Source organism: Manacus vitellinus, unplaced genomic scaffold, assembly GCF_001715985.3.
Source record: "Manacus vitellinus isolate BGI_N305 unplaced genomic scaffold, ASM171598v3 scaffold_15_pilon, whole genome shotgun sequence".
NCBI lineage: Eukaryota > Metazoa > Chordata > Aves > Passeriformes > Pipridae > Manacus > Manacus vitellinus.
In genome coordinates this window covers 8,455,790-8,483,527 of record NW_021939122.1, presented here as the reverse complement: position 1 = coordinate 8,483,527, position 27,738 = coordinate 8,455,790, and the positions used below count along the sequence as shown (strand labels likewise).

At 36.2% G+C, this 27,738-nt stretch overlaps 1 protein-coding gene across 1 annotated transcript; it reads left to right on the top strand.

Moving 5' to 3' along the window:
- The first annotated feature begins 59 nt into the window (after window positions 1–59).
- Window positions 60–27,431, top strand: PDE6C (phosphodiesterase 6C). The gene is made up of 22 exons (XM_008929837.3): window positions 60–558; window positions 9,249–9,401; window positions 9,516–9,605; window positions 9,825–9,965; window positions 10,472–10,546; window positions 10,635–10,699; window positions 10,808–10,874; window positions 11,633–11,680; window positions 11,971–12,120; window positions 12,790–12,933; window positions 13,018–13,086; window positions 16,061–16,207; window positions 16,580–16,687; window positions 16,794–16,903; window positions 18,915–19,002; window positions 20,387–20,487; window positions 21,562–21,669; window positions 22,261–22,324; window positions 23,127–23,201; window positions 23,331–23,414; window positions 24,278–24,431; window positions 27,184–27,431. Exons 1-22 carry the CDS (start codon window positions 79–81, stop codon window positions 27,237–27,239), a joined length of 2,577 nt encoding a protein of 858 aa, XP_008928085.1. The 5' UTR covers window positions 60–78; the 3' UTR covers window positions 27,240–27,431.
- The last annotated feature ends 307 nt before the right edge of the window (window positions 27,432–27,738 follow it).

The window sequence follows — 27,738 nt, the reverse complement described above, 5'->3', positions numbered from 1 at the left end:
AGTTAGGACTTCTTCCTACCACTCCTGCTTTGATGGTGATGAATTTCTAAAAGAAATCCTAAGAAAAATCCAGCAAAAATGGGTGACGTAAATAAAGATGCTGTTGAAAAATACCTGGAGAACAATCCTCAGTTTGCCAAGGAGTATTTTGACCGAAAAATGAGGGCAGAAGTGCTGGGAAGTATCTTTAAAGTGAACCCTGGAGATGTGAAGGAAGGAGTCAGCTTCAAAGACATGTCTCGTCTGGAGGAAAGCAACATACTTTTTGAGTTGATAACAGAAATCCAAGATGAAGCAGGTGTTATGGAAAAGATAGTGCACAAGGCCCTGCAGAGGCTGGCACAGCTGCTGGCAGCTGATCGGTGTAGTATGTTTCTTTGTCGTTCCCGAAATGGTATTCCAGAGGTAGCCACCAGGCTTTTGGATGTCACTCCAACTTCCAACTATGAGGACAATTTGGTAAAACCAGAAAATGAGACTGTTCTTCCTCTGGACATCGGGATAGTGGGATGGACTGCTCATACCAAGAAGTTTTTTAATGTACCTGATGTGACAAAGGTAAGTGACTTCTCTTGGGGACTGGGTTTCTGTGCATTTGCTTACTCAGCTTCCTACCCAGGTAAAAAGCCATTCTTTTGAAACATCTCAGAGACAAAATTCAGACCAATAACATGAGAAAAGCATCAGCAGATTGCATAAATTCCAGTAGAATCACATCATGTAGCCTTGTGAGGTATTTCCAGTATCCTCATAGTTGTTGTAATGTCAATGACTATAATAAAGGAGAAGAATATTAGATAAATAGAGACCAGTGAATATTTGTGTTTCTGTTGAACAAGGCAGGCTTCTATTCTGTTTTCCAATATGGGCTTGCAAGTGCTCTCCCTTATCATTCTGTGCTGCCATACATCTATCTCTGAATACACCTAATTTGCAGCTTTTGTAATGAAGATGCATCCTTTTAAGTAGGTGACTGAGGACAGATGAAGATGTCGCCAACATATATGTTCAGGTTCAAGTCAGTGTTTGATTTTAAATGGATCCAATCAAGTAGGTCTAGATCCAGAGCTTTTGTTCAGAACCATCTATAGAAGAAGATTAATGAGTCTGATCTGTTCTGATATTTTTGAAGTTCATATTAAATTTGCATAGAATCACCTTCTGTACTTAAGAGGCTGATAAAGGTTATTATAAATGTTAATTAAAATTATGAGTGACCTAACAAAAATTAAACATGCATGAATGACATCTGTTTTAGAAACTACTCTGAAATATATGGGGAAACATAAATATGCTTGGATTGTTGAAGATTTCTTTAAAAATAGCTAACCTTATATCATCAGATGGTGACATTTTAGTCTTATGTGGAAAAGCTGAGCATAATCAAATGGTGCTAAGATTATTCTCAAGATGACAGTCTGGATTCTCAGTATTTCCTATACAGTCAATTAAAAATTCCAGGTCATTTCAGAGATAGAAATTACCTCAATGTCCTAAGCTCATTTTAAATAATAAAAATATTTATAATTGCCATTATCTATGCTTTCCAAGAGGTAAATGAAAAAATAATACATTTTATAATGCTTACAGTTATAAAGGGCTATTTTCAAAGCTCAGAAACAAATTAAAACATATATGTATGTGAAAAGAACATTCCAATATATAGTAAACTACCTCAGATGTAAATAGGAATCACAGGAGCAAACAGAAGAATGACTGATTTGATAAAACAAATCAGTTGATTTTCAACTGACCACTAACGTTTTCTTCAATGACTGCTGTTCTGACAAGAAGAGTCTGACTTACTGCCTCTTACCACCACGTGGGGGGATTGGAGGATAATCCTTCTAAATTCATAAGACTGATTACATGAGAAAAGATCAGGAGGATCAAGAAAGATGTGCCTCCTATCAGATATTGCACTGCTTCTCAACATCAGTGTGCGAGAGGTGCTCAGAACAGGGCTGCCCAAATATTGCTGTGTTTGCAGTAGAATTTGTTCAAAATTTTGTGAGAAATGTCATTTGAATACGCTTAAATAAGAGAAATTTTCTGTCCATCTAATCCTACTAGGTATTTTGCACTCATAAATTAATTCATATCAGCTTGATATCTGTCCAGTTATTATTCAGTCATTCTAAGGTAATTTTTACTTAGGCACCCATTTACTCTCTTAGGATTACTGAGGTCTCTGCCATTAAGCACACACTTAAAAATGCAATTAAATCACAGTCTCTTTAACCTATATTTGGTAACTAAATGTCATATAAATATTTACACTTTATAAGTTAAGCAAAAAACTCCCAGAGACTTCCCTGGGACCAAGGTTTGATATTTAAAAACAATCCCAAAGACCTCAAAATTGTCACGATTTCCATTCTACGTGTACAAAATATTCCTGTCCAAGTCCACACTCCTCACACAGGCAAAGGTCCCACTAATGTCACCAGAATCTTTACCTCCATAGGGAATCCAGAACTGCAGCTTGAGTCAGTAACATGTAAGGAATATAATTAGTCCATGGCAGCTGAAACAGGCAGCCACTGAAGCCTTTATCATGTTTTGAAAGGGTGATCATTTTTCAGTTCACTTCATAAACACTTCAGTCAAGCTAGATTATCTGCTACTCAAGTTCTGACCAAAAAATTACAAACAGAATTAAGCCAGAGAGGAATTTTGCCCCTACTGCCTTGTCAGAATACAAAATGCACAATGACTACTTCTAGATGGCTATAGTACTTTAAAAATGTTGTGTCTAGCCACTTTCTACTGTTGACACAGTCCATATCCAAACAGCATAATGCTTTTTAAGTCTCAAGTACATGACAACAGTGACAAACCCATGGTGTGACATTTTCATTCTTTAATCATCACGCCTTTATAACAAAAATAAATGTAATAAAAGATCAGAACAGCAATAAATCATTGGGAGAAAAAATAAATGACTCCACTTTTAGTGCCTGGTAACCAGTTCTTTAGGGATTATCTCTTTCTTCAACCTGGAAAGATACCAATAAACGTGAGGAAGCTCCTCATCCTGACTAATGCTTCAGAAAAGAAAAGCAGAGGAAAAGATACAGACCTTCTGTAATTCAATTAGCAGGCAGAACAGTCTCTCCCCACATGATTATGGACCTGTTGACTGTGAGAGCTAATAGTGTTTAATCCAGGATTTAACAGTTGTGAGAAATAGAAGGCCAGGTAGGACCCTTACCCTAACAATTTGTCTCACATTATTCCCAGGGTCCAGCAGAGTATGTGACTCAAATATTACAAAGGAAAATAATAGGTATCATAAGAATTTGGTATGTCCATTAATATTCTTTAAATAGTAACTGATAACACAGGCAACAGTACAAAGGACAGCAAAATTACTTTACATTTTTTAGTAAGGCATTATTTCCAAATAAAATTAAGAAATAGTTCAACAAGGAGTATGTCTTCTGGGGAATCAAAATCTCACACTCTCAGTTTGTAAGAACCAATAATAAATACTATATATATCTGCTTTAATCTATAATCTATTTAAATTATTACACTATTCCTTTCAATTCAGAGGTATCTGAAGACAGGGATTTAACTGAGGGTTGGAAACTCAAGAAAAAATATTCTTGGCTTTAGTAGAGTATAAAATTATAAAAATGGTGAAAAAAATGCTTCAAAAGAAGTGAAAGCTTTTGGATTAGAACTACAAAGGGAGTGAAATGTTCTGATGCTGAAATAAGATGATGTCTCATTTTTAGAAGTCCTGTACAAACCTCAGTGAAGTGAAGAAACAAGAGGCCATGGCAACATTCCAACTCAGATTAAGCACCCAGAACAGTGATCTTTGTGTCACTGAATTTAAACACTGGAAATCTATGATACAAACCAACTTAAATACATCTTCAAGTTGCAAGTACTTGTATCATCCCCTTGCAATCCGATCCAGCTTCAGACTGCAGCTTTACTTCTCTTTAATGCAAGGGTGGGAGAGACTTTAATTCCAGGCCTGTCTGAAGCGACAGGAGTTTCAGACTGATGTGAATGTGCTGGGCCCCAGACTCCAGGCTGTGCCTGAAAGGAGGTGGCCTTTCACCTCAGAAGAATGTGCATTGTGAATGTTAATTTCCACTCCTCTATCTTATCATCTTGATAATAAAACTCAGATTGTCAGAAATTCACACTCAACACAGTAAATATTAACTGGAAAAATGTAAACATGTTCCTATCTGTTATAAAGACAAAGGTTCAGTCAGTTTACCAGAAAATATTTTAACATAGAAACAAATTTCTATTAATCGTGCCTTTCAGAAGGAAACACCAAACAATTCTTCCCTTGATTTAGTGTTAAAAGAGGAAAGCTCCCAAAATTGAAGAAAAAATGCATGTTAAAAATTAAAAGGAAAATCTCCCTTTTAACCTAGTTTTCTTAGTTTATGTGAAAAAATACTTAAAGCAATACAATACAAATCCAATTTAAAAAAGTTCCAAAATAGCCAAAATACATATGGCAAGTAACAAGCAGGCATTTCACTGACAAAACCGAAAAGTTCAACCCCCAAGTGCTGTTAAATATATATTAATTTCTACTTGATTCAGTTTCACAACCCTAGTGATCTTGAAGATAACAAAGTCAATTTGTTCTGTAATGCTAGTAAGTTACATCTCAAAATGCAATTTACATCCCTGACAATACATGATTTTTGGAGTGTGGCCTAAGGAATGGGCAACTCATTTAACTAATTTGGTTTGGTCTTGAATCAGATTGATGACATTTTGTAGCTAATGGTAGCTGTTTTTCATTTTCTATTCATACTCAATTACATCGTTATGAAACAAAAACATTCGTGAGTTGAAATTAGGCTAAGCAGAAGTATGAGATGAGGCAATATAGCACACCAATACCACCTACTGAGCGCTTAAAATTTTGAGAAACCTGAACCAGTGGAAGACAAATAGTGGAAGAACAAAATATCAGGAAGAGAAGAAAATACTGCAGAGCTACCAGAAAGAAAACCAGAAACATGTAGAGATAATGCAAGGAAATATGGGAGTGTGACACCAGCTCCTCATGTCAGAGATTCCTGCAGTTTCCATTCCAGTAGTGCTCCACACCCACTCCTAGTCATCACACATCCAAAGGATGAGACGTTTTGACCAGTCTAAGCTCATCTATGCAACACAAACCTCCTGCCCAAAAGAAGTAAAACAGTCATAACTGCAAGGGGTCACAGTAAGCCCTTCTTCCTCTGTGCTTTACAAGAAGAAAGAGGTGGAGAAAAATAGGCATCTACTCTCTTGGCCCTATTACTTCACCTGCAGGATTAAGTCTTATCACTTCTGTTCTATTGGGTCACTTCAACCCCATGTGGCACTACAGGCTTGGGGAAGAGTGGCTGGAAGCTGCCCAATGGAAAAGAACCTGGGGGTGCCGGTCAACACCAGCTGAACACGAGCCAGTGTGAGCCCAGGTGGCCAAGAAGGACCATGGCATCCTGACTTGGATCAGCAACAGTGTGACCAGCAGGACCAGGGCAGGGATCATGTCCCTGTACTCAGCGCTGGTGAGGCTGCATCTCGAATCCTGTTTCCAGTTCTGGGACCCTCACTACAAAAAACATACTGAGGAGCTGGAGCACCTCCAGAGAAGGGCAACAAAGCTGGAGAAGGTTCTGGACCACAAGTCTTATGAGGAGCAGCTGAGGGAGCTGGGGGTGTTTAGCCTGGAGAAAAGGAGGATCAGGGAGATCCTTATCACTCTCTACAACTACCTGAAAGGTGATTGTAGCAAGGTGGGAGTCAGTCTCTTCTCCCAACTAACAAGTGACAGGACAAGAAGAAAGGGCCTCAAGTTGTGCCAGGGGAAGATATTGGATATTGGATATTGCCAGGGGAAGATTGGATATTGGATATTGCCAGGGGAAGATTGGATATTAAAAAACATTTCTTCACTGAAAGGGTTGTGCTAGCTGGCTGTGCTAGGTAGGTGCTGGTGCTACCTTAGTGCAAATCCAGGACACACTGCACATCTTGGGATGTATCTAAAGAACTGATTATTGTATAGCAAATGCCTTGGTATCTCAACTTTAAGTGGAGCTAGCAGGAAATGCTTTCAGATGTACCACAGTTAAGACTACATTCATGTAGTCATGGGAATACCAAGATGTTCTTTGGGCTCTGGTACTGCAGATCACATTTCTCACTTATTTGTCTATGAACATGATTTCTGAGTCCTTGCGAAAAGTAATTTTCTGGGGAAAAAAAAAAGGAGCTTATGTTCCCAAGTTATTTTAAAAAATCTGAAATAAATAGAAATAAGTGGAAATAAAGGCTTCAAAACTTATAGCAATTATGTATAAAATATGCAATAATGAAAAGCCTAAATCTAAGCACAATTTTTTTGCTTGTATATGCAAATTAATATGAAACAGGAGTGTTTGTATTTGCAGTGGGAATGCTGTCAATGTGTTACAAGGTTTTTATATCTTTCTACATTGTGCTATTTAGGCACAACTCAGGGTGGCTTGTGGTTACTGAACTTTCTGAACAGAGAGTTGCATTAAAATATTTCTATCCTCTGAAAAATTCACATGACCAAATTGCTGCTTCTGAACACTTCTTAACACCACTGCTTGTACCTTCAGCCTGGAGTTATTGAACAAAGACATAGCAGCTGTGTCCTGCTGATTCAGCTTCTTTGGTATATATACATCCATTTTAAGCATTCAGAAATACAGGGGTGTCTGAAATTTTTATTTATTCCCTCATAGCAGTACACAGTGCCCTAAAACCAGAAACTTGAGGCTCACCATCATGCTAGATGCTCTTAGTGATGCAGAAGGACTACAAAATAGGGTTAAATTATCTATATGATTTACTTGATTCTCAGTGGCTAAAACAGAGATTTACAATTTGTTACTGAAGCCCAAAACCACATCCAAGTCCAGAATGGTTATGTCAGTAGGTAGCACATCTCAGAGAAAACCAAGTATTTCCATGTAATAACATATTTATTTAGCAGGCTATTTGATTCTTACACAGAAGAGATAGATTGGCATTTTCTGTCTGTTGAATGAGATCGCCCTACGCCTTTCTCTGAGAAAAACTGAAAACAGCAAAACAGGGAAATTTTGTCAAAAAATAGAGAAGACATCCCCTTTTCATGTGGACAATATATTCAAAACTGGCTACACTTTCCAGGGACCCAAACACAGCCTGACACATTTAATGCTATTTATAAGGATGACACAGGCTGTCCTTAAGAGAATCAACTCTCAGTAAGAGAGTCCAGGCTGTAAATATAGAAAAGAAATTTAAGAGTTACTTCCAGAAATTTAATTCCTTTCACCAAAATGCAGCTCTAGAAGGAAACATAAAAGGCAAATGTAGAAGACAGACTATCTAAAGAGTATGAAGAACTGAAGGGAAAAAAAAATCCAACCCTAATATTTTGATCACATAATAAAATTCAGTCTTCCTTCTCAGGGCTGTGTATGCTATAAATTCAAAATATACTAGAAAAAGTTGCTAGACCAAAGAGGGGGAAAGGAAATTAAGAGGAAAGATCTAAATAGCAGACAAAAAATTTAGTTCTGGCATTTCTGAGTACAGTCAAGCTTGATTTTATGCTCTAGAAAACATTTATTTGTTGGGGTTTTTGTTTAAGCAGCTCTCTCTGTAACTTATGAAAGCTGAAATTCCATTATGTGGCATTCTGCAACATTCTCCAGCCTATCAGCAAGGAAGACACCTTGAGATCCACCACTCAGATCTCAGCTGCCTAAGCTAATGCAGTGATCAGTAGCAGTAATATTTACCAGCTTTGTGGGTGGACATGGAGTAACAAGTCAGTTGCTTTATAAGTGGCTTTACAAACATTTGTCAACAGCAGAAGACTGGTAAGATTTGGGAATCTTGATTCTGCGTGGATGTCCTTAAAACAGGACTCTGTTGGGCTTGCTCTGGCCAGCTGCCATTTCTGTCCATGGTGTTCCAATGCAGTCTGACCTTCCCTGGTTACCAGGACATTTGCTGCCTCCTGACATTCTTATTTAACACCAACTGCTCATCACCTTGAGAAATCAGAAGCAGACTTGTTAAAGGAAATTCAAGGAGACTCTGTCATTGACTGCAGATCAAGGCTTGACCACTCATCTCACTGAAGAAGTCTAAGCACTGCCCTTTAGCAGTGGCATATGTGAGGGGATAAAAAAGGCTCAGTGAAGACAGTCTGGCTATTTTAGCTGCTTAGTAGAACCATGTCACTTCTCAGTATGCACATATCAATAGACTTCAACCCCCAAATCATAACTCACCTCATTCAGGTGTATTTTCATAATAACATCACAAAACATAACAGCCCTTGACAAACAGATTTACCCCAAAATTTTTAAATCTATTTTTTTTAAGAGAACACTAAAGCCATTCAAGAAAACACCAAGAATTTCTTTGATATGAGGAAATAAAACAGTTTTCCATGAAACATGAACTAGCCTCTCAGTATTTTTTACACTAAAAATTTAAAATAATAACTTTTGCTAAACCCTCCTAAGCATTCAGTTTTAAGGATGAAACTGGTTGGGTAGTTAGTTGTGGCTCATTCATTAGTCACATGGTTTTATTCCCACAGGATCACACACACAGCAAAAGCAGCTCTGTGTTCTGATCCCCCTAGTCCTATACCCTCCCTTTCACCAGAAGAGCATGTTGGGCTGGGAGCAACAGGACTGGGAGCCTGTCAGACAGGAAAAAATAAGAAACAGCTCAGCCACATGTGTAAGTGCAGGGGATGCTTCTCTGCCAGAAGCATTTTTAGCCAGGACAGATGGTAGTTTTAAATACTGAGTGTTGGAACAGTATAATGAATTTTATCTACAGAAATAATTAAATAATAATAAATCTTTTACATGCAAGCCATATGTATTAGATTCACAGGTAATCAGGGAGCAGTTCTTATTGTTCTTTCATTTATTCTAGATTTTCACTCATTTTTAATTCCTCAGATTCCTCAGCATTATAATAAAGACCTGCACAGAACTTGGTTTCAGAAACTATCTTCATAGCCAATGCCTAAATTAAGCTTGTACATATAACTCTGCAAGATTGACTTAAATAATGAAAATGGGTTTTTTGCAAGTATAAACCTACTGAAGTGTGAAACTGTGCTCACAGCATTGCAAACAGAAGTTGTCAAATGAAATGATCATTTGCTCTTTGTATGTAACTAATTGTTCCGCATTTAATTTGTGATTTTTTTTTTCTTTCAGAACAACCATTTTTCTGACTTGCTGGACAAAAAAACTGGTTATAAAACAGTCAATATGTTGGCAACTCCAATTACACAGGGTAAAGAGGTGCTTGCTGTTCTGATGGCACTCAACAAATTAAATGCCCCTGAGTTCTCAAAAGAGGATGAAGAGGTAATAACATTAAATGACACACAACGATATAGCTGTTAGTTCAATTAGTAGTTTGAGTGATTCTATCCCTTGGTTTGATACTTAAATCTTATTTTTGCTCTTTATCATTTTTAGGTATTTAAAAAATACCTCAATTTTGTGTCTTTGGTCATAAGAAATCATCACACATCGTATCTCTACAATATTGAATCACGAAGAAGTCAGGTATAGAAGAATTTTTTAATGATAATACTTAATTTTTGTGTGAAACCATTATTATTCCCACTATTTTATATACTTGCATGCTTACTGCAGTAAGGATAGCATCTATTTATTTTTTCATATGATAACAGTAATGCACCTTATCATTTTGTTCTGGAATGCCTAGGATGCATGTGTTTCCCACTGTTATGAATATTTACCCTTTTTCTCTTTTGTAAATAGATGCTTTTGTGGTCTGCCAACAAAGTATTTGAAGAGCTAACAGATATAGAGCGGCAGTTTCACAAAGCACTGTACACTATTCGAATGTATCTGAATTGTGAAAGATACTCCATTGGTCTGCTGGACATGACTAAAGAGAAGGTAACAACTATTTTGCCTACTTGCTAGAAATGTCCTACTCCTAACCTTAAGTCTCAAAGACACAAAGTTACCATCCTTTCTAGCCCTTTGGGATAATTTATATATAAATTTAACCATGTTACAAAGATTACATGTGAAATATAAGCACGGTAAAGGATACAATCATGATAAATCTGAAGGTTAATTTTGAAATAATTTTTCATACTAATAATTCCATATGAGAAAGGGTAGAAGAGGGAAGTGCAGGTCTGAAATACCTGCCTTCTAAAACAACAATTAAGTTGTACAGCTGTCTAGAGATAAGATTCAGATTAGCCTGCAATTTACTGGTAAACATTGCCTGGATTATAATGAACAATGTTTTCTTAATATTGTCTGAAATGTGACCATAGTAAACTACGGAAAAATAAAAAAACAAAATTGCAATCCACAGTTGTGATGTTATCTTTGAACACAGAACTGGTTTGGTTTTTTTCTTTTGCTAAACCCCGTGTATCATTTTCCAGGAGTTCTATGATGAGTGGCCAATCCGGCTGGGGGAGGCAGAGCCATACAAAGGCCCCAAGACACCTGATGGACGAGTAAGGATACTAATTTTTCTTTTTATGAATCTTAAGTTTGACATTGATGTTGTACAGGTCACCTACATATTTTTCTCTTTTCATTTAGGAAGTTAACTTTTATAAGATTATTGACTATCTTTTATATGGACAAGAAGAAATCAAAGTCATTCCGTGAGTATTCATTGGCACCCTGCAAATGTGTGGTAATTAGATATATTGCTGGGATAGAATAACATGTCTATACTGTAGAAATAATTTAATTTCATTGTCTCTCTAAAGGTCACCTCCAGCAGATCACTGGTGTCTTATCAGTGGATTGCCAACATACGTTGCTGAAAATGGACTTGTAAGTTCATAACAATAGTAAAATCTAGAAGTTATAGTTCATACAGTTGTTCTGATTGAACAAAAAAAACCAATCCCAAACCTCCACATGACCAAAATCCTCTACAAAAATACCATGCTGTTCCAGTGTCATTGGTTCCTAGTGAAACCATGTGAATCAGTAGTCTGGATGGAGACAAGGCCTCGGCACAAACGGCCAAAACATCTGGAAAAGTGTCCTCTGATTATGGTGATATTGGGGGAATAATGTGTGCATCCGATGTCACTTTCCAGGTGTGCAAAGTCTCATAAAAAAATGTCAAAGTAACAAACCCATCACATACAAAGTTTTAAAATTTTCTTTTTTTTTCTTCTATCTTCTTGTGTAGACAATATAAGTAATTCAAAGTCATGATGTATGACAGCTATTAGTAACCCTATGGCATGTTTAATAGAGCCCTTAGAACTCAATTATTTCATTCTAGAAACACCCATGCCATTTTAAACGGGAAGTCATTTTCTTAATCATTATGCTTTTGCACTGTGAGACATCCTACATGAGGGAGTTTGCTACAAACACTCCAGAATGATGTCTGGTAGAATAACCACATCTAATTTAATAGGAACAAAGTTTTAAAACTAAGTTCTAATTTCTCTAGCTGGCTGGGATGTTTACTGTTCCTAGCTTAGAAAATAAACATGCCTTTTTAAAATATTAGGCTACGTCTTGATACCCGTTACATTCCATTTAAACAATGGCTCATTTTCTTTATGCTGCAGATTTGTAACATGATGAATGCGCCAGAAGATGAATACTTCACATTTCAGGTAATTTCAGTAATGTTAATAATTATAGATATATAATTAATTATAGTTATATATTTATACATATATATTTATTATATTATAGATATGATATAATTAATTATATATATATTCTACAATATAGATATTGTAGACAAATATGCTAATGTTTGCCACTAATTAGTTATACAGTTGATTACATAAATAATTTCTCCTTTGTGATGCATGGATCTTGTTGTTGCATTGCTTATATCAATAGCTGTGTTATTACTTTCAAAGAAATATACATTTCCTGGTTTTTGGTTTTCCTACAGAAAGGACCAGTGGATGAGTCCGGATGGGTTGTTAAAAATGTCCTGTCATTGCCTATTGTCAACAAAAAAGAAGAAATTGTGGGAGTTGCAACATTTTACAATAGGAAAGATGGAAAGCCTTTTGATGAGTATGATGAACAGATCATTGAAGTAAGCTTAATAGGATTAGAGGGTTTAAGGAGCATGTAATGTTAATAAAAAATACTATAGTAAAAAATAATTTTAAATGTCTGAAAATTTCCAAATAGGCTGTATTAACATCTAGACAAATGTCTATCTTCTTCACCATACAGTTTCTTAAGAATCAGAGATTTTATTTGCCTATATAAAACCAAAAAATTATGAGCGATCATTTACATGCCAGTAACGAAAAGAAGTCACATAAAATTTTATTTTCAATCATTTGACTATTTAGTCATGGTCACCATGGGTAAGCAGAATGGCATGCTTCTTGCCAATGGATATTGAGCCTGTGATCATGGGAGTTCACATAATATCCATGATCATATGTACTCAGGCAAGATAAGATGCTACACAGTGTATCCAAGTCCACTCACCTGACTTAAGCTTCATAAGCCTCAAAGTCTGCTATATAAAGTGGGAATATGGGGCCTTAATTACTAGGCTGAGATAAACAATCTCATTAAAAGCTATGAGTACTTACAGAACCAGCTGATGGAAGATAAAGGCCTCTAACAAATAGAGTGGCACATTGTTTTTCAAAGGGTGTTACCAGAAACTGGACCCTAAGAAAAGTAAGTTCAAATTGTTCATTTTATTGTCCTGGCATCATCTCTGCTTTGTTTGGCTTTGTTCTAGACTCTCACACAGTTCCTAGGGTGGTCTGTTTTAAATACTGACACTTATGACAAAATGAACAAGCTTGAAAACAGGAAAGACATTGCTCAGGAAATGCTTATGTACCAGACAAAGGCCACTCCTGCTGAAGTTGAATCTATCCTGGTAAGTTTCTGTACACAACCACAAAATTAAAGTGGGAAATTAGCTACACAAAAACTTAATTTTCTTACCCTTTTTTATTTTTAGAAATACAAGGAGAAATTAAATGTAAATAGTTTGGATGAATGTGATCAAAAGGATCTCGTCAGGATTTTGGTAAGTCATTAAACTGAAAATTCTGGTGATGTATTTCTGTCAGACAGTAATGTGTCCTCATCGTAGAAAAAGTTGCATATAGCCAAATCCTGATTAATACAATTGACATTAGCTATCAGTGCCACAGGCTAGATGAGCTTATTTAGTAATACATGGTCAACCTCTACTGTCCCTGTATGTGAGACCCCACTGTTACCTACAGGGAAACATTCTGTCCCAAATATACATCAACAGACTTGGATAGTCAAGGCCATATAAAGAAGTGTTTATATGAATTAACATTTAAAGTGTTTAACCTTTTAAAATATCCATGGAGACAATGCTATATCTGTAATTGAATTTAATTTATTTAATTTTGAAAATAAAAGAAGGGATATTGAAGTGAGGCCACTTTCATTCTCAGTGAGAGTATGTAGGAATAATGTAGGAGTGTCAGTGGAACAAACCTACTTTCAGATTAATTTTCCTGCATTTCCTTAGGCGGAGAAGTCCAAAGACAGTGATCCCTGACTTCACAGTGACAAAACAGATTTGACCTAATCAGGTCTCTGTTCTACTACTCTGGTACTACTAAAACAAAAATGAGTCATTTCTTTTCCAGACTGTGCAGTTCTCTGGTTGCCTTAGTACTTCAACCTAGAAAGGAAGTGCCTTTTTGAAAGAAAACTCCTAATTTTTCCCATTTAGTGCACTTCTTTTCTTTTGCAGCAGTCCTGGAGCACATTCACTGGCCTACTTTATCTGAAAAAACCTCAAAGATGTGCTCCAGGAAAACACTGAATGAACTTCCACTGTTAATAGATCAAAACATAGCTAGGTTGAAGAAAAAAGGTCAAATACACACAAATCTGTTGATTTCCCGTACCAACCACTTCACATATTTCCTACTATTACACCACATTTGCTGAGGTACACATAGCCATAGGGAAAAGACCTCTTGAAACTATTTTTAGCTATGTACATGTGCATGCTGGAATGCATTGGTGTTAATGTTTTACTGGCTTCTACAAAACAGATGCTCAGACAGCTTGCAAGTGGTGCAACAAAAATATCAACAGATCATGTGTAGCTTCACATACCTGTTAAAGGAAATTTATTTTGGTTGCATGCAAAACTGCAAAAAACAATAGATAAACATTATAAAATTTCTCTACTGGTAGAGCAAAACCTGAGTATTATGGTAAAGGCTCCAAATGTGAAAACATAATATTGGTATGATTTTTAAATCTCCAAAAAGCAATTAAAGTGGGTTCTCTCAACATTGTGAAGTCACAAATTCAAAGGTCTAATATCATCTGCACTTCCAAGGCTACATGCATATGCTTTATCCTATTATAAGACCTGGAGTCCCAGATACCTAATGGGATAAAGCAGGTGTTTATAGATCTGATGATTCACAAAGTAATGGGTCTTAAACCATCACTTGTCTAGGTTTCTTTGCCCTTGATCTCTGATTTGCGTAGACATAAAGGAAAAACCCAGGGAGAAGGAAATGGATGTTTGGCCTTATTTTTAAAATACATGCATACATTCAGTCATCTTTTTTCCTTATCCAAAAAGTAGAGATCATTTATAGACTGCTATGGAGGAAGGCAGTCATTGTAATAATATAATCTACTCTTAGTGTTGCATCAGACTTCCTTCAGTTAATTCTTGTTTGGATTGGAGCATATTCTTTAAAATACAATACTGCTTCCCCTAGGCTTTGGGATACACAGATGAAGAGTGGTGCTGGATTTCTTAACTTTGGTATCTTCTGCATTTTAAAATTTAGTATATGTTTTATGGAGGTTGTCAGTACAAGCCGGACAAAACTCTGTGTCTGCCCTTCAGAGAGAGAAAAATCTCGGAATGGCAACCAGACAACTTCTAATGAAATTTAGTACGTGGGGCAAAGGTTATGTACTTACACAGTCTACTACTTCTGGAATGATCCCTCATTTTCTTCAGTGGTCAGACTGTTCAGAATAGACTGCTGTAAACTACAGAAAGGCAGAATCACCAGCAACTACAGCACTAGAAAGTAAATGACTTGAAGGGATTTAAATAAACCATAATAACAATACATACTATATGCTTGGTACATTTAGAAATTGTAACAATTTTTACTTTGTGCATATACTGAGATCATTCAATAGTGAAGCAGTCAAGAATCTACTACATCAGACAAATGAAAACATAAATAAGATTTGTGAGTTTTTAAATCTGATCTTGTAGGATTTTCCAGTCCACTTTCGATTTGTCTATTAAGTATATATAGACTAGTACAAAGAGAGACTATCACAGAAGAAAAGGTAGGACAGACCTATTTTGAGGGCTGGTTATGGAGCAGAAGCAAACAGCTAGCACTCCAGAAGTCAAATAATGTACAGGAATCTTTGCTTGCCTACAGTGTCTCCAAGAGAAGACAAGGCTATGGGTAGGCAGGCGTGCAAGGAAACTTTTTAGTAAAAACAAAATGTTGTTGCTATGCTTTATTCAACTGTAATAGTAAAAAATGTTTTGGTCTAGACAGGTTGGTTTTGGTTACTATATGCTTCACTATTCATAAGATCCAAAAGGGAAGAACACTCAGTGAGAACAATTTTGGTTGTGAAAAAGATGAACTGTACCCTTGAGATCAGGCTAAAAGTGTGAGAACCACTGGATTTTATACCAGGAAGGAGAATTTCCAAGGCTCGAGGTTTCTAAACTAAGGAAATGTTGAGATGGCCAAAACAAATTGTGTTGGAATTCAGAGTAGGAAGAATCTTTCCAAGGCTTTTATTTATTGTCTTTGAGAAGAAACCCAGCAGTATCACAACTGTGTTTCATGACTTAATACACATTAGTTTGTACTGACACCTGAGGCCTTTGAAGACACAGTAAGCATACTTTCCTTAAGCAATATTTCTACTGAAGAAAATGAAAAAAAAAAAGCTTTTCCAACTTTGTTCTTGCCAGAAAACCCCTTGTTTTTGATTTTTCCTAACAGAAAGAAGAATTACCTGATCCAAAAGATTTAGAACTGTATGAATTTCGCTTCAGTGACTTTCCTGTTACAGAGCATGGCCTGATAACTTGTGGAATACGACTGTTCTTTGAGATAAATGTTGTTGAAAAGTTCAAAGTCCCAGCTGAGGTTTAGTTTATTTTTTCCTGTTTATATTTATTTTTAAATAGTTGATTTTAGGTACTTTAATCTAGAAGTAGATAATACTAAAATATTAGCAGTATGGTTAACAACCTTCCATTTTTAATGAAACATTTACATATTTGTCATAAAAACATAAAACTAATCTTGAATTGTGTGAGCTATATAGGGGATTAAATCAACATGCATTTCTATAAGAACAATTTGCCGTTTCAATGTTTAATTCAATGAAAAGCATTTATTTTCAAATAACTGGCATATTATTACAGTAAATTCATAGTATATTCCAGTAATTTTATAGCAATTCCATTGTTTTGTTTCAATTAGCAGCACAGTCTTAATCACTTTTGTTCCTAATAGGTTCTTACGAGATGGATGTACACAGTCAGGAAGGGTTATCGAGATATCACTTACCATAACTGGAGACATGGATTCAATGTGGGACAAACAATGTTTACTCTACTGATGGTAATGTTGCTAATATTAACCTTACATTCATTATTTAGTTTTCTTTCAATTCCAAATGGGAAACTCAGGAAGACACACACTTGGAATTATCTGTTTTCTTTTACAGACAGGTAAAATAAAGAAATACTATACTGATCTAGAAGCCTTTGCCATGGTTGCTGCTGCTTTCTGCCATGACATTGATCACAGAGGGACCAATAACTTGTATCAAATGAAGTAAGTACAAATGCTCAAAAACATAGTAATGTACTGTTTTTAGTGGTAAATGAAAAAAAAGTCAAAACTTGCAAAAATATAAGGTATATATTCCATATTCATCTGGCATGAATAAATAATTATGCTACAGAAGGTTTCTGTTTCAGAGCACTTCAGACAGCTGAAACACAAAGACAAAGTGCAAAAGCAGAATCTTAGAAGGGTCACCTGATGCTGCATTTTTAAAAGACGCTAGCAATGCATGGATTGTAGTAGACAAAACTTTGTGCACGAGGCCACAAAGAAATGAGAAAGGGCATTTTGTCTTTTTCAAGACAAAGGGGCATAAGCACTTTTCTGGAGAGGGATTTAAGGATGTGACATAGACAAGGGCCAGTTTAGAGTAAGATGGGATTTTTTCCTCTCTTTTCCACTGCCTAATATGACTAGCTCAGTTGTTCCTTCTCACACTCAGTTTCCTGACTGATGTAGCTCCTCTCCTGAGGTGTAACCTCCTCATGTTATACAGGATTCTGAGCTAACAAGTTTGAGTTTACCACCGAGTCCACATGCCCAGAAGTTACACATCAGGAGGTTCAGCTTTGCAGTTCATGCTCCCTCTTGTTCTGAGAAAATATTCTAAAGGATTTCTTTGTGGTTTCTATCTTGTTTGTTATGAAACAATATGAATTAGCAGATGCTTGTTACAAAATGATATTAATTCATTTTAAATTTACCTTTGTATTACAACGATATATATCATGGTGAGACTCACTCTTGTCTTGAAGAGTGAAGAATCGACCATTTAGTCTCTTACATGATCTGTGAGGGCTTGTTTCCAAGTGCTAGCCAGAGAACACACGTTTCTCAAAATGTCACGTGTACCAGAAGATTATAATTTTCTGACTACAGTTTCCACCAGCTATGTCTCCAGAATGATTTATCCTCCCCCTCTGACCCTGAATACACTCCTCACAGGAGAGGCATTTCAGCCTCTGTGCTAGAACAGTGACGCAGGGGGATTTTCCGATTATTCCCAGGGATTCTCCAGGTGACGTAGGAGAGAGAGAATGACAGACATTGATTCTTATCCAGTGGACTGCCTCTCATCCAAACAAGTTTAAGGTGGGGTTTAAATCCTCCTACTGTGGTCTTCCCTAGCTGAAAGCCCTCTACATGAGGTCATACGCAGTAAAGCTATTTATAAAACTCATTAGGCTTTACCACAACAGTCTTAATCACATCAGAAAATATAGGTATGATGTAGCCCATCCGGGGTTATCTGAGGAATACAGCTATTAGCTGAGGGAAGAAAGGAGGAAAATACAGTTCTAAACATTCAGAACCACCTGGAGCCCTTGTAGGGAGGATACTTCTCCCTTCATCCCACCATCATAGTCTGACACAGAATTTCCTCTGCTTGAAGCTTAGTCCAATGTCAGGGGAACGCTTTTAGTTTTGTGATAAGACTGAACACACCTAAGCTGTCAGGACTTGTGTGGTCCATAAAATGGTGGGTTTGGGGGGAGGGGAGAAGCCCAAGGGCATTAGAGGACTTAAACTCCATTATACTGTTATTTCAGATTTAACTTAGAGTTAACTAGAATCCCAGTCATCACAGACATACGAGAGTTCAAAAGCCATACCACAAAATAAACACTAAAGGATGGATAAAAACTATTTTTAAGGTACACAGGATTGGCATAGATTGTACAAACAGCAAAACTGAACATGCAAGACAAAATAGAGGCATACATTAAATAACACAGCTTTTGCATTTTGAGGTATCTAACAACACCTTCGACTTTAGTGAGCACTGAACACCCAGTGCTCTCCAATTTCCATCATCACTCATTCACAAAACTGACGGCAAGCAAGTTGGACTTTTTTCTCTGCGTCATACCAATGGTTAATGCATACAGATTAAACTATTGAACATGGAGATCAGAAGCATTTTAACCCTAAATACATGAAACCTGAATAAAAACTATTGTCTTCAAAATAATATAAATAATTGCCTACTTTTCAACAGGTCAGCTGCTCCACTGGCAAAACTTCATGGCTCTTCCATTTTAGAAAGGCATCATCTAGAGTACAGTAAAACCCTGCTGCAAGATGAGGTACGTCATGGACATTCTGCTTACTACGATCAACACAAAAGATCCAATTAGGCCATAGTGTTCCAAATTTCACTGGGTCTCATTCATTCCTCTATGTCCAGATCAAGAAATTATGCTAAAATTCAGAAGTTTAAGCCAAATTCTTACACATTTTCCACTTTTAGAGAAATATCAGTAATTCCACCAGAAACAGACTCACTTCAGATAGAAAAGCTTTTCCTCTGGGCCTTACTCATGTGACTCAGAGTTTCTTGCATTTTCACAAAACAGCTGATATTGAAACCAAAGCAGAAAATACAATACATACATGACAACCACATGTTGTCATTAAACCGCTGTGCCTGAACAGAGAACCCAGTTCAGCTTCGGGCTCTGGCAGCTGAGGAACAAAGGGATGGAGCTGTTTATGGAGGCCCCCCTGCTGCCAGGCCAGACCCACCCCACACCTTTACCTTGCTGAAGAGAGAAGGGGTCTCATGAGGCTCTGCTGCAGCTCCCATTACTGATCTTCCCGCACCAGGCAGCCGCCCGCAGCTGCCCTTCCCCAGCCGCTGCTGAGGTGATGCTCCCCTCAGTGTCCCCAGGCCCAGCTGCCCCACAGGCCCTTCTCCTCCACCGGGGATCGGCCTTCCTGCCCTCCTCAGCGCCGGGCTCTGGCTGCAGCAAGGGAAACAATTTACACTCTTTACTCTGTATTTTCCATGGAAATAAGCGATTTAAAGCAAGATGTGCATGCATGCACTCCTTCCATCCCTTGTTTACAGCAGCATGGCTGGCACCCACTTCCACCCTCATTTTCCACTTCTAATCCCTGTGGTGGTGCTGTTGCCTGACCTCATGAGGTCATGGAATAAATCCTTATGCTAAGCATTTGTTCGCTGAAAACAAAGAAACAAAACACCTTTATTGATGTCAATGTACTTTTTCAAATGTGAGATGCTGGGGACTAACCCCTGCTCTTGGCCAGAGCAGTTGTCAGGACCTCTGGAGGCTCTCACCAGCAGCATCGCTGCTCCCTGTGCTCACACAGGCATTGTCTCTTCTGTTAAAGAAAGAAATAAAGCCAGGACACTCAGAAAACTGCTTAGTGTGATGGTCTCGTTCCCTTTTAGAGGAAAAGTGCATTGCACTTACCATGGTAGGCCCCTAACTGCAGGCAATAGTACCAATCCAGGTTAACAGGGGGAAAAGGTCTCTACTGGAAAGCTTTAAAAATTCTAGGATTATTAGATTTACGGAGTGTGAATTTTTAATTTCTAGCATTATTTTCATTTAGGGACTGTAGTTGGCCAATTTCATTATACTATGCTGCAAGAACCTGTATAGTACAAACCAAAGACAGTGTTATAAAAGGAATTGAATTCATAAACTTTCCACCTTGCAGAGTTTAAACATCTTCCAGAACCTAAATAAGCGCCAGTTTGAAACCGTCCTACACTTATTTGAAGTTGCAATAATAGCAACTGACTTGGCTTTGTATTTCAAGTAAGTACTAAATTCTGTATAACTTTGTATTGAAAAGAAGTCAATCCTATAGAATGTATAACTGCAATTTTTAATTGTTTATATGCATAGAACTTTACTTAAAATTGTTATTAAGTCTAATTATTGTAAAAACCAAGACATTCTTAGATTCATTATAAGCTTACAAATAAAAGAAAACATAAACATATACAATATTTCATATAAATTCAGTACGTCATTTCAATATGCTTTAGTTACAACAAACACTATTCCTGAAGTGTGGATTCGGAAGCCTAATCATAACGTTGTGCACATATGTGATATTTAGCATACCATACAGTAAATACTCACACTAAACAAGAGGATGCTGAACGTGCTGGTTTACAAAAACCCTACGGACATCAAATGATGTGCTAAATATGCCAAAGACTTCAAATATCAAATCATCCATTCAGTTCCCAAGTTAGTGACTTGATGTGCTTTTATAATGGGTATTTTCTTTAAAGATATATGGAGCCTTTTGTTTTATGATTGGGACAATTTAAAGACAGGAAAAAATTCAGAAAGTTGTTTATTAGCAGTTATTAAATTTTAAATAACAGTAATTCCATTTTTTCATTGATTCTAAACAAAAATTAGAAGATTTATTAAGGAATAGCAAGATACTTTTTATGTTTTTGAAATTTCTTCTTAGTCAGGTCTTAGCAATTCTTTGGATTTTTGATGGGAGGAAGTGAAAGACTATTTATTAGTATTTGCTTCACTTTTCCCAGTTCAGTATGGTACAGAAATGCACATGTAATACTAAAGAAATGAGAATGCCACCCCAGTTTAATATAAAGAGGTAGGAAATTGGTTATTTGTTTCTTTGTCAGAATTCTGACACACTACTTTACATGTCAGTAGTATATAGCAAAATCTAAATGTCTAGGTTACCTGAAAAGTTTGAGTTCAACAAGAGGGTTTCACTTTGATACTACTATGACTAGGATGCTAGTTGGAAAAGCACAAATATAGTAAATATGGTTTTCTATTTAATTATTAATATAGTAACTTATGTTCTCTAATATATGTTCTATTGGTATGTTTTAACAGGAAAAGAACTATGTTCCAAAAGATTGTGGATGCAATCGAAAAAATGGAAACAGAAGAGCAGGCAATTAAGTATATATCTATTGACCCAACAAAAAAAGAAGTCATCATGTAGGTGGTTAATATTTTACTCTTTATTCAACCAGTTATCTAGAACTAGGTTTTAAAAGAATTTGGGCTCCTAAACATGCAAATTAAGACTTGATGTTATTGTCCAATGACAAGCATAACCATGATTTTAAAATAGATGTCTACGATCTTCTCAAAATGTGCAAAATGTGCATCCATCTCCATCTTAGGTATCTAAATTCATTTTAAAATCCAGACTTCTTTTTTTTTTTTTTTTAATAATCATCCTAACTATCACAGAATCATAGAATAGTTAGGTTTGGCAGGGACATATGCATTTAGTCCAACTCCCCTGCCATGGCAGGGTCACCTAAAACAGGTTACACAGGAACATGTTAAGGTGGGGTTTGAATGTCTCCAGAAAGGGAGAATCCACAACTTCCCTGGGCAGCCTGTTCCAGTGCTCTGCCACCCTCAATGTATATTTGTTCTCCCTCAGGTTGAGGTGAAATTTCTTGTGTTTTAGTTTATGGCCATTGCTTCTCATCCTGTCACTGGGCAGCACTGAAAAGAGCCTGACACCATCCTCTTGACACCCAAAATGACACTCATTTTGTTTTTTTGTTTTCAAAGGGCTATGATGATGACTGGATGTGACCTGTCTGCAATAACCAAGCCTTGGGAAGTGCAGAGTAAGGTAAGTACTTTTGAAATAGACAATACTAGATGTACTCCCTGTTTTACTGCCCATCTGTTGTACGATCAGTCAAAAAAAAAAATTTAATATCCGTTGATAAATATATTTAAGTACCTGTTGCTTTCAGAAAAGAACCTCTATCTTTGTCACTGTGAGTGTAGGTGTTCCATGATGTCTCTCCTCAACCACTTCACAGGCTGCCAATCTTTCTCTACTTGTCCTTCCTCTAAAACTGGTATCCCAAATTCTGGCAGCTGTATTTTTGTGCTGTACAACTTTTACTGCTCTCCAGCTATTTTTAAGGTACAGATTTAACAACAGTATGGTTTGAATTGTGTCTGTTCTGTAGATCTCGGTGCCATTGCTAAGCCATAGCTTAAACATGCTAAAAATAAATTCTGCAATACAGAATGGTACATAAGTACTTCAAGTACTCCAGTGCTTATCGACCATCCTGCTGAAGCACATCACTTAGGCTTACAGGAAGGAATATGTTTTAACAATGCATAATCAAAATACAACTGTAGGATGCTTGTGGAGTCTTCTTGAGTTCTATACTTTGCAGTACTACAAGACTGTTATGTTGCTAATATTGCCTTGTTCCCATTGACAATAATCTATCATTTACTCAGCATGCATCAGGATATTATTAATTTGCTGGAAAAAGCCTTCAGTACAGCAGATAGTACTGCTGAAAAAAATTGACAGGTTTTTTTTCCCCATTTTCTGGAAAGCCTTGGTTTTTTATTTATTTAAATTTACTGCTTTCTGCTGATAATTCCACTGAATTGTGATTATTCAGGTTGCCCTCATGGTTGCGAACGAATTCTGGGAGCAAGGTGACCTGGAACGAACTGTGCTACAGCAACAACCTATTGTAAGTACTAAATAATTTAACTGTGTTAAGCAATATTAACTGTCATTAAAACATCTATGATGCTTACTAGATCATGATACCAAAAAGCATGATATCTACTTATTCTAAACTGCTGCTCTTCTGTTCTAGCCTATGATGGACAGAAACAAAGGAGATGAACTACCTAAGCTCCAAGTTGGTTTCATAGATTTTGTGTGTACATTTGTGTACAAGGTAAGAGTGACTGGTTTTGTTTTCCGTTCTGATGGCACAATTAGTGACAAGCTGTTGCAGTTAAAAAATTCTAGACAGCAGCAGGACTCTTGGTCACAGGGTGAACAACCATCACAACTGTCATAATTTTTCAAAGATTTCAAATTTTCAAAGAACTGCTCCCACAGAGCAAATGCAAGAGATGTGAAGCAAATTCACATAAAGGGAAGATACCAGTGAAACTTGAAGGTGCTGAGGTTTTGTTATTACCCTGAACGACTGAGTTACAAAGTCCAGCTTGATTTTTCACAGTCCCATTTAATATAAGCAAACAACATGCGGCGGTTACAGAAAGCAGTTAATGGCACAGCAAAGGGAATAGAAAACTTGAAATACTCTGGACATATAGATATTCTGTACCTTCTATAAGGCATTGAAATGTCAACATTATTAATCCTTGTCTAGTTTTTTATATTATCCCAAAGAGTCATGCAGAAAAGTGACATGTAATATTTTAACATCTTCAGATATATCCTCATCTGCTTGAAATATACTACAGGATAATAGACTTTTTTATTTTTTCCTGATAATTATACAATAAAATCTCGTGTATCATATTTATAACTGTATTATATGAGTCAGACTATCATATGTAGCACTAGGGAAGATACTAAAATGTGAAGTATACAATTCCAATATTTTCCTAACAGACTATGTGCACAATAGGGTATTATTATCCCGATATGGTATTTTCAATAATATGCCTTAGAATTAGATCTAACAGAAAAATTAAATGCTTTCTCAGCAGTATTTCCACAATTTCAGGTTTTACAACTCATCAGTGCTTAAAATTTTTAATGTACTAATTTAAATTGTTTGCACAGGAATTCTCAAGGTTTCACAAGGAAATTACACCTATGTTTGATGGTCTTCAAAACAACAGGGTTGAATGGAAAACACGAGCTGATGAATATGACGAGAAGATGAAAGCTATTGAGGAACAAAAGAAAAAGGAAGAAGAAGCAGCTGCCCAAAAAGGTTAAGTAACTTCTTAGATTTTCATTTACATATATTTGTAAGGCAGTCAACATATTCTCTCTCTCTCTCAAATTCACACATGCAGTGCACTTGTGCAATATTCTATTACTTTATACTAATAGTATGCAAGTTCTGAATTTGCCAAATTAGCTTTATCTTTACTTGGAAGAGGAGTAAACTTTAAAGATGACACAAATCCAGTACGCTGACTTCATTTTCCAAACTGCAGGATTATATAAAACATGACCATCACAAACGTGAAGGGAATGTAAAATTTCTTTTGCCTAAAGACTTAAAATTGAATGTAATGAAATGCTTATCTGAAATACTAGATATGTATTAAAATTCTGCGTGGCACCAACCCCAAATGTATTCAGGTGCTTTGTTTAAGTTGGAAATGAAAAACATAAGGGAATGGAAGGTATGCATTTGGAACATAAAAAAGCACTGCAAATCCCCAAATCTCTTCCAAGTTTAAGATAAAGCTTTGGGCTCTAATTCCCTACCACAAGTTTCTTGGCTGAAATACACTCTCTCATATTACACATTTAACACTAATCTTCCAAAGAGAGTCCAAGTCCTGAAATTGAAAGCATGGTTCTGCATATCCTAACCTAGAAGAGAATCTGATTTTACAGAAACTGAGAACCTATCACTCCAGTGTAAGAGTCAAATGAGTCAGTTATTTTTATTCTGTAATGCATGTGCAACAGCAGGTCAACAGCTCTGCCAATCAACTGAGATGACTGGTTCAGAGATTAAAACAAAACCATGTGTGATTAAGCCAAAGTGATTAATTGTCAGCTAGTTTGAAGAAGAAAAGTTAGTTTACTCTGTGTTTCACATTTTTAAAACATAAAACAGTACTGAATAATTTATTTGCTCATCAGGGTCTGTGGGAAATAGGTGAGTATTCTTCACATTTCACACAAAAGAGGGGCTACTCAAGGCCACCCATCAAGTTACTGTCAGTGTGTGAAGTGGAACCAGGATTATTGGCTCCTAAAAATATTGATACTAGGTTAAAATAAAATTTAAAAAAAATTAAAAGTTATTGCAAAGTGGTTTAAAAAGTACTGTAAATTACATGATTTAATCAAAGTAGATTTTTTGAAAAGTTTAATAAAATGAGTCAAATATTTTGGCCTGCTCATGCTGTGATACCACTTACACACACTTTCACAGAAATTACACCCTCCAAATTGTGTCCCAAATTTATTTTCAATGACACTTTTTTTTCTTGAAATTGCTCATATAATTTTACTTAAGATTAATTTATTGCTGAGAACTAGCTGGTTGTCAGTACATAAAAAGTATTCTTTTCCTTACACTGGAATGTAAGCACCTGAACTTCACAGAAATATTAGCAAGACAAAACAAAACAATCTGGGATCTCCTCACACAACTTCAAACCTCCTTACATATTTGCTTTCTTGGTAAAGAGTATAGTTACTAAAGTCAGATGTTATGCCCTTAAGCATAAGCTTCTTAAATAAAAACGAAATAATTCATTTAGGAAGAATTGGGTATTTCCACTCTCACTTGAAGTTAGGATCATCTTAGAATATTGGTATTTTGGAATCACTTAAGCCACTGACTTAGGAAGTATTTTCCCACAGGGAAAACAGCCAAGCACAGACTGATTTGCAGGAGCCAAGGATCTGGCCTTTGCATAGAATAATTGGCATCCCAAAAAGAAAGGGAATTATTCTGCATCTTTTTAAACACACACTGGAATGAGGCCATGCACATTTGGGAAGGACAGATCTGACACTGTCAAATCAAGGCCATGTAAATATATGGGTTTGTTAAGTCAGTTCATACAAACAAGAATTTGATACATGCTGAACCATGGTCCTTTCTCTAGATCACACTGACCGGGCTATTCTTAGCCATTCAGCAGACACAAAACAAAATAAACATGTTTGCTGAACCACTACAGTGGAAAGTTCAGAAGAGAAAGTAAAACAGAGCAGAATATTAAACTGAGAAAATCAAATACATAGTTAGTAACATAGTGTTGATTATATCCACAAATTACAGAGGGTAGGACACTGATTATGTGACATGTTTCAATGCAGGTGGAAAGGGTCGAAAATGACCTAGTAACATGGTGATCCACAGCTTTCGAATGTAAGTTTTAATTCTAATATTGGTATCTTACCTTAAATGAACCTGGAAACGCAATTGATTACATTGAAAGAATCTTAACTATGACCAATGAACATCTGTGGAATCATTTGAGAGAGACAGTAACAGAATCAGTAGCTATAGATAAAAATATAAAAACTATCTCTCTCTTTTAACCAGTAATTACAAAGGGATTCACGCAGGGTTGAATAAAGGTTTATGTAATTAGGTCAAATTAAAGTTTTTGTATCATCTGCTTCAAAAATAGATTCACAGATTATATTGATCAAAGAGTTCCTTTTTTTTTGCATGGCTTGCATTCCTCAGTTTTGTATGTGTGGGACAGTCATATCTACTTAACTGCTGAAACTTTCCAGTAAGAGTGGTTCAGTGTGTGTTTGGTCCTTTGAGAAATGTTAGTATCCACTCCTACACTATATGCACATATGTATATATAATGTGTCATTGTTTCATATTCCTATTTCCCAGACAAGCAGTGAAATTTCAGAAGGTCAAACACACATAATATGCATAAAACAAAAGCAACACCTCTATAACAAGAAATTAGAGCAGCTAAAATTAACAGAAAATACTCATTTTACTTTTCTTATCTGTTTTTTAGCAGAAAATCCAGGTGGAGGTGAAGAAGGAAAATCCAAAACATGTGTAGTTTTGTAATTCTTTGTCTCAAACTGTTCCTGCTACAGAAAAGACATCTAGAAAGAACGTCAATGAACCCCAGTGGATTTCTGCTTTGCATAGAATAGTATAGCTTGATCTCTTAACAATCCTCTTAAAACATTTGCCATTTGTTGGAAATAATTTTTAATGAAGTAAAAAAATGGTTACAATTAAAAACTGAAAATAATAACGGTGTGAACTGTGCGCTCTAGGTATTTTTCCATGTCACTCAATTTACATAGAGTGTTTTTATTAAAATAGATCATTCTGCACACTGTCCAGAAAACATACAATTTTTGGCAGATCTATGAAATTATGGAATGAAATCTAATGTGTACAATTCAAACAAAAAATTCAACTATTGCTACTTGTATATTTAGATTTTTATATTACGTGTCTTTCCTTAATCTGGAATTCCATCCATTCCCTTCATTCTCAACACTATATAAAGTTCTAGAGTAAACATCTCCTTCACTTTAGGAATGCTCAACACAAT